Consider the following 6,702-nt stretch of genomic DNA (forward strand, 5'->3'; position numbering starts at 1 on the left):
CCATTATGCCATTTCCCATTATGTATAAAAAGAAACATGTTATTTTGATCAGACAAAAATTTCAGCCCAATGGCTAGGGTTTATTCAGGCCTATTTGCTTTTTACTTTAAGCTTTCATTTGCTTAAATACTATTTTTATAAACGGGAGGGAAGTTATAAACCCCATCTATTCCTTGCTCTTCACGCTTAATTTCAGCTTTTTATTGCAATTATTTGACGTTTAAAAACAAGCATTTGCCGTTAAAAAAATACCGTTTTAGCAATAAGAGGGGAGCTTTCATCCTTGTACAAGCCATATTGTACGCTTAATCAAAATATATTCCTCCAAATAAAGGAAGAATAGGGGTTAAATTCACCTTTAATACTTACCAAAAGGGATTCATCGTGGCAACTTTGGGCTTAAAATCCAGTTTTTAAGGCAGTGGGTACCCCTCCCCCAGGGGTGAATCTCCAGTATTTTTATGGGGGGGGGGAGAAGGGTCCATATCCGGATAGTCAAGTGGCACTGGATATGTAATAATTTTTTCCTCCACGTTATTGGGGGGGGGGGGTAACTGCCCCCCCCCCCCCAAACGACACCCCAACCCTCCTCCACGTTTTAATCTTTCTAGCTCTGCTCTTAATAGTTGGTACGCAACGGTGCAATACTGAATATCTCTGATAACGGTTTACATTAAATTGACTGCCTATTAAACCTTAAGAAATAAAGACACCAAGAATTTGTGGGGGCTTCCGTATTAGCCAGTACACCCTCAAGAAGTTTGCTTATAAGTTGACTTCTGCAACTCGAGAAGTGAAGTCAGGTTAATCATAATGAAATATACCAAAATATGATGAAAATTTAACACTTTAGAAACAAATTTATGGTAACTATGTCAAAGAATTATGGAAAGCAGGCCACCCAGAAGGCATTATAATTAATACCTAACATAAACTAAAATAACCAAAATACTAACTCTATATATTAAATATTTAATCAAAATATACCTACAACGTAGATTACAACTGTAAACCGGTTATCGTCTAATCTCGCACATCCGAATTTTCGAGTGTGTACTGGCTAATAAATATACCTACAACGTAGGTTACAACTATAAACCGGTTATCGTCTAATCTCGCACATCCGAATTTTCGAGTGTGTACTCGCTAATAAAGAAGTACGAATTTTCGTTTCATAGAATTTTGGGAAGTTTATGGGAAACTTAAAAGAGTGAAAACTGACACCAGTGTCGACAAAAAGATACCATTGCCATCTATTGTTTGCCGTTTCTTAACATTTATTTCAGAGTAAAAATAAGGCTAATTAGTATAATTCTCAAAACTAGTCTAGTAATAAGTGTCTGATCTCAGTTTCAGAAAAAAAAAGCAAATTATAAGGCTTGAAAAAAATACCAGGAAACGCCAGACTCTGGGTGACGCTGTGATTTTTTTCTCACTGTTATAGCGCCAGTTTCCTTTCGTAAAAGTTGCCCATACTTTTTTGCATTTTTACCCCGTCTGGGCAAAAATTAATATTTTGCGGGGCAGGATCTAAAAAATTGACTATTGCTACTTAAAAATGGCACTGAAATCTTAACATTTTTGTTCAAATAGTCCATTCCGATAGTCTTCAACAGCTGGTTCTATACAATAACCCCTTGGAAAAAAAACAACGAATAAACGAGCTTTCGAAGTATTATGAATTGCATGGTACAATTTTTTGTCAAAATTGTATACCTTTATGATGATTATTTCATCCCTTTTCCAAAATTATACAAATGTTTGTATAATACTAACCTCTGATAGGCACGTTAGTGTGTTAGTTTCATTGCCACAGATCGTTCGAAAAAGACAAAATAAAAGTTGAATTGCAAGCAAAAAGATGGTTGACCATAAACAAGTAAGGTCGTATCCCGGAGTTGGGGGTTTGACCCCTCTCCCGCTCCGAAATGTTTATCCGACTCGTAAAAACGTAACAAAAATGCAAATACACAAATTTTCGATCTTTTTTTGTGTCCCCCTAAAAAGAAACCCCCCCCACCCCCACCCCCCCCACTCCCAAAAAAAACTGAATACGGACCTGTCAGTAGGTAACGTTTCCTCTTGAAGTCCTCTGAAGAAAAAGTTGTTTGTTTTTTCATAGAAACTAATCTTTTTTTTGGGATTTTTCAGTTGACTGCTTTTTTCATAAGACATTGGTAACAAACCCTCCAGTTCCAATTTTTAACTAAAATGCATGCAAAAGTTACTTTGGTTGTATGGATAATATTTCCCAGCCTTTACCGTTACGTTGATGGAAACAGTCAGCTCTTAAGGGCTCGGCACACGTAGCTGATTTCGGGAACCGATTTCAGCATCAGTGGACAAACGATAGCGGTAAAAAAAAAATTGTTGAAAGAAAAAATTTATTGCGCGAGATTTTCAAAACAAAAAATCATGGACACAAATAGTAGACTGGAGTTTATTAATAGTTGCGTGATTGATCTCAGCTTAGTTCTCAGTTTAGTTCTCAGCTCAGTAGCGGGGTCTTTCACCACATACTTCTCTGTTTGACTATTTATTTGTATCCCTATTTTTTTGTGATGATGATGATGAAAATCGGCGCTGATTTTGTAAATAGGCGCCAAAAACTAGAAATTTTTAAGCTCAAATCGACGCCGATTTCTTTTAAAATCGGTGCTGATTTGGAAATCAGTTCCCGAAATCAGCTACGTGTGCCCAGCCCTTTAGCAAACATGGAGAGAAACCTAAACCTGGCGGGAGCCATAGCTAATGAGGCACTAATTAAAGAGCTCTAACACCCCCTACTTATATAACGCCCCTTGCCCCTGATGTTTATATATGTAACAGTAAAATAACCAGTCATTTGGCCGAATACTTACACTTTTGTGAAAAACTCAGCGGAGGACAAAATCTTGGGATGTTGTTAAGCTAGATGGACGGAACGTAGTAAGGGCAGATCCTTGAAGACTGTTCCCCCCCTAATATTTGTCTGGCACCCTCATTCCACTTTTCGCTCCTTGTATTCTTTTTTTTAAACTTGTCAACTTGGTCGATTGTTGGCGCTCTTGTCACATCGCTCCTCGTCCAATATTTTGCTCTAGATCTGCCGTTGGGACGGCAAGGGGATCTGGCGTTGGGATCTTGCCGTTGCAACGGCAGGTCTAACGTTGCCGGAGCAATGAATCTTTTACCCAAATAAGGTTTTAATTTACCTAACTTGGATGAAACAATGAACTTTTTATGCTGATTTTACATATGTGAAACCCCGCAATATTGAATTTACCTATCTACAATTACGTATACATTTATAGCCTTTTCATTTATTTATTCTTTCGTTTATCTTGACTTGATCAAAACATAAGTATTCGAAGAAATGACCTTTTTTATCACCTGGGATAAAATATAATTCAATTAGATTACACACTCCGAAAACTGTCTTTAAGATATATACTTTTACCATTGAAGAGAAAGCCTAACGGTGAATAGATTTTCCTTATTCAGGTTCCAGTAATTAGTTATTAATGTAACAGACATATATTGGTCAGGTTATCCCTAAAATGAACATACACGTCTTAAAGACATATTTTTTTTTATAAGCAGGCTTAAAGTTCAAGAGTATTTTTTTTTTTAACTTACTTGATCTGATTTTTGCCATTTTTCAGTTTGATAGTTAATAGGTTATTTTAAATTTTCGAGTCATTTTCGTGTGTGTTGTCAGTTTGTTATTTTATATTAACGGATCCCTCCATAAGCTTACTTCCGGGAATCCACCTTTTTCCTTTTCGGCTCATTTTTGTTTGTGTAACATTTAGTGTAAAATAAATGATGATGATGATTATATTTCAATAAAACAGGTATTTATTAGGACTATTAGCATATACATGTGCACTGTCCAGGTATCACCCGTTAGAAATTGGGCGAGGGTCAATTCACCCATTGGAAAATTATGTTCCCGCTATATTTGATTTTTTTTTTTTGTATTTCTATTGATTAAAATTCAAAAACAACAAAATTGCCTTCCCCAGATTTTGAAAACATAATTTGGCCCTTTTCCCCTAGATTTCTTCGAATTCCGTCCCTTGTCCAAGCCTTTGCAATTCCCTCTACTAAGATGCTGCACGAGGGTTTAAATGAAGGAAAGTTTACCTCATGATAGAAACGTGAAATGTATATCCCAATATTATTATTTCACTATGTGCCAATGGACAATGTCAAATATATACGACTGGGAGCCTGTGCTCTCTCCCGCCTTATGAGTTTTACAATTTTCCAACGGATTTTTTTTCGTCTCTTATTGGCTTATAAAAATTTGCTTTCCCCCACGCCACAAAAAATATGAAACTATCCCCAAAATAAACAAGTCTATAGGCGCCTTCGGCCAAGGCAAATACAAGGCATCACAACTATAGTTTTATATCAAAGCTCTAATTTCCAACTATTTGTCAAGAAAAAGGACATAGCCAAATTCTGGAAAAAAGGAGAAACTTCTAGATTTCTTAGGGACCAAACAAGAAAGGAAAACAAGGAAAAAAAATGGAAAAATGGAAAGAAAGGAAAACAAGAACACAAGCCGTAATTCCGTCGCTCCTGCTTTACCTAATGCTTCTGAGTAAAGATATGATTTTATTAGTTGTATAAATTTTCCCCTTTTTTAGTCTTACCTGAACTTGAAGAAAGTAATGACATTAGGACTTTTTTATTGCTGGTATCATTTTTAGTTTCCTCGTTTTTTTGTCTTTTTTTTCGTAAATAAATTTTAGGCTATCTTTATTTTACTTTCTTGTTTTGTTAAAGGCGGCTTAGTGACACCAATTCACGACAACTTAGGGAGGAGGAGCAAAATTTAATTTTCAAAATATAGGGGGAGTGGGTGGAAAATCAGCCAAAAGCTACAAACGTATGATACCAATCACCTTGAGAAGGTATAGCTTTCCTTTGAGAGTGTACATTTGTCCTTTTTTAAACAAAAATACTAAAAACAGTATTTTTCGAAGGAAAAATCCCCAAAAAAGGCATTTTTAAATCTATAGAGGAAAGATCTAGGGGCACATGCCCCCCCCCCCACCCCCTCGATTGACGTCACTGGCACGGCTATCAGATATTTAGCCCAGACATTCGATTAGTTTTCTTTTGCAATTCATTTTCTTTGAAATTTTTTTTTTGTAAGTCGTCTTTTCGATTATATGTATCCCTGATATAATCTGAAATGTAATCACTTTCGAAATCCCTGGACAAAAAACAGAAATGATGACATTGTTAACAATTTAATATTGATCCGGACAAATTATTTACACAAATCTGTACATAAAAATAAAAGGAAAAAACTTAACTACTCACTTCAATTGCAGATTTATCACAGGGTTCATTTAAATATATGTCCGTTATTAAATCGGAGCTGAAGCACTCTTAGGAAACATTTGCTCCATTTTTTCATTATAGTCCATTCGCTGTCGATGTAAACTCTGTAACAAACTTAAAACGTAAGATGATTGATTTAAGTTAAAATCACTTGGTACTGTTCTTGGACCTAGGCTATTCTTTTGATGGCTCAAGAGTCTTTCCACACTAAAATTGTGCATCTCAGTATCAGGCCTTAAGTCGGGATAAGTTTGAAAACGAGGTAAGGCACTTGGCAAAGCTAACATCATATCCGACGGATTGGGTATCTTTGGCAGTAATTGATTTGACATAGTCATTGACTGCGGCAAAAAATGTGATGGACTTACCATTGGTAGATAAGGGTTTGGTAAGCTTATATGAGATGGTAAGTAGGGTGAGGTGGTAGGAAAAAATCCAGGTATGAATGGTGGATAGCCAAATGAACGTTTTAATGCGGCTAGTCGAGTTCTAGACGCGGCCGTTGTCCGCCGGCGAAGTTTCCCGGTTGTCCCGCCAATAAAAACATCATCTGAAGAGGGGTCAAGCATCCAATAATTCCCCTTTCCCGGGTCGTCATAGTGTCTTGGCACTTTTAAGAAGCACTTGTTAAGAGATAAATTATGCCTGATTGAATTTTGCCAGCCTTGTTTATTGTCCTTATAATAAGGGAAATTCTTCATAATAAATTCATAGATACCATTCAATGTAAGTCTTTTTTCAGGGCTGCTGCGAATTGCCATCATTATCAGGGCATTATAAGAAAAAGGAGGCTTTTCATTCTTCTTTGTCTCCTCCAACTTGAAACTTTTTTCATCTTTTTGCTCTAATGGGGTGGTAGAAACAGCCCCCTCTTGAATATCACTTTGAATATCAATAAGTTCATCATCTGATCCTATTTGGCATTCTTCGTCAGATTCATCAAACAATACATTTTCTGTACCTTCACATAGTTCATTTTTAGTATAGTCCAGAGGTAAATTTGAACTTGTTGATGCTTGTGGTAGTAACGACTCTATTGAGAAAGGTCTTGGCATTCTTGGTAAATTTTTTGAACTCATAGAAACGAAAACTACTGTTGTCTTACAATACTGAAACGCAACTGTTGAAGTTGAATTGATAATGGTTGTTGGAAAACATAAAACACCATTTACGGAGTGAATGGCTTTGCGCATTGTTCAACTAGAAGCGGCAGCCAATCGAAAATGCGCATTCTCTTTGGTCCGCCTTAAGTTTAGCAAATAAGGCGGAGTTTCTCCATTAAAGTGCACCAGAGTGTAAAAACCTGTCAAAAATATGTATATACAAACACACAGCTGTTCCATTGTAGCACCGACAAGGCGA

The 6,702-nt window shown here is 36.5% G+C and overlaps 1 protein-coding gene across 1 annotated transcript; it reads right to left on the reverse strand.

The window, feature by feature from the left end:
* Positions 1-5,236: 5,236 nt before the first annotated feature.
* LOC148950037 (uncharacterized) lies at positions 5,237-6,468 on the reverse strand. Its single transcript, XM_089091417.1, has one exon. The coding sequence runs from the start codon at positions 6,417-6,419 to the stop codon at positions 5,367-5,369; it is 1,053 nt and encodes a 350-aa protein (XP_088947543.1). The 5' UTR covers positions 6,420-6,468; the 3' UTR covers positions 5,237-5,366.
* Between the last annotated feature and the right edge of the window lie 234 nt (positions 6,469-6,702).

This window comes from Artemia sp. Qi Xiang Cuo, chromosome 7, assembly GCF_049724085.1.
Source record: "Artemia sp. Qi Xiang Cuo chromosome 7, ASM4972408v1, whole genome shotgun sequence".
NCBI classification, from domain to species: domain Eukaryota; kingdom Metazoa; phylum Arthropoda; class Branchiopoda; order Anostraca; family Artemiidae; genus Artemia; species Artemia sp. Qi Xiang Cuo.

What these genes read in the sequence shown, in the direction of transcription:
- LOC148950037 (XM_089091417.1), bottom strand. Translation starts at nt 6,419, where the DNA reads ATGAGTTCAAAAAATTTACCAAGAATGCCAAGACCTTTCTCAATAGAG.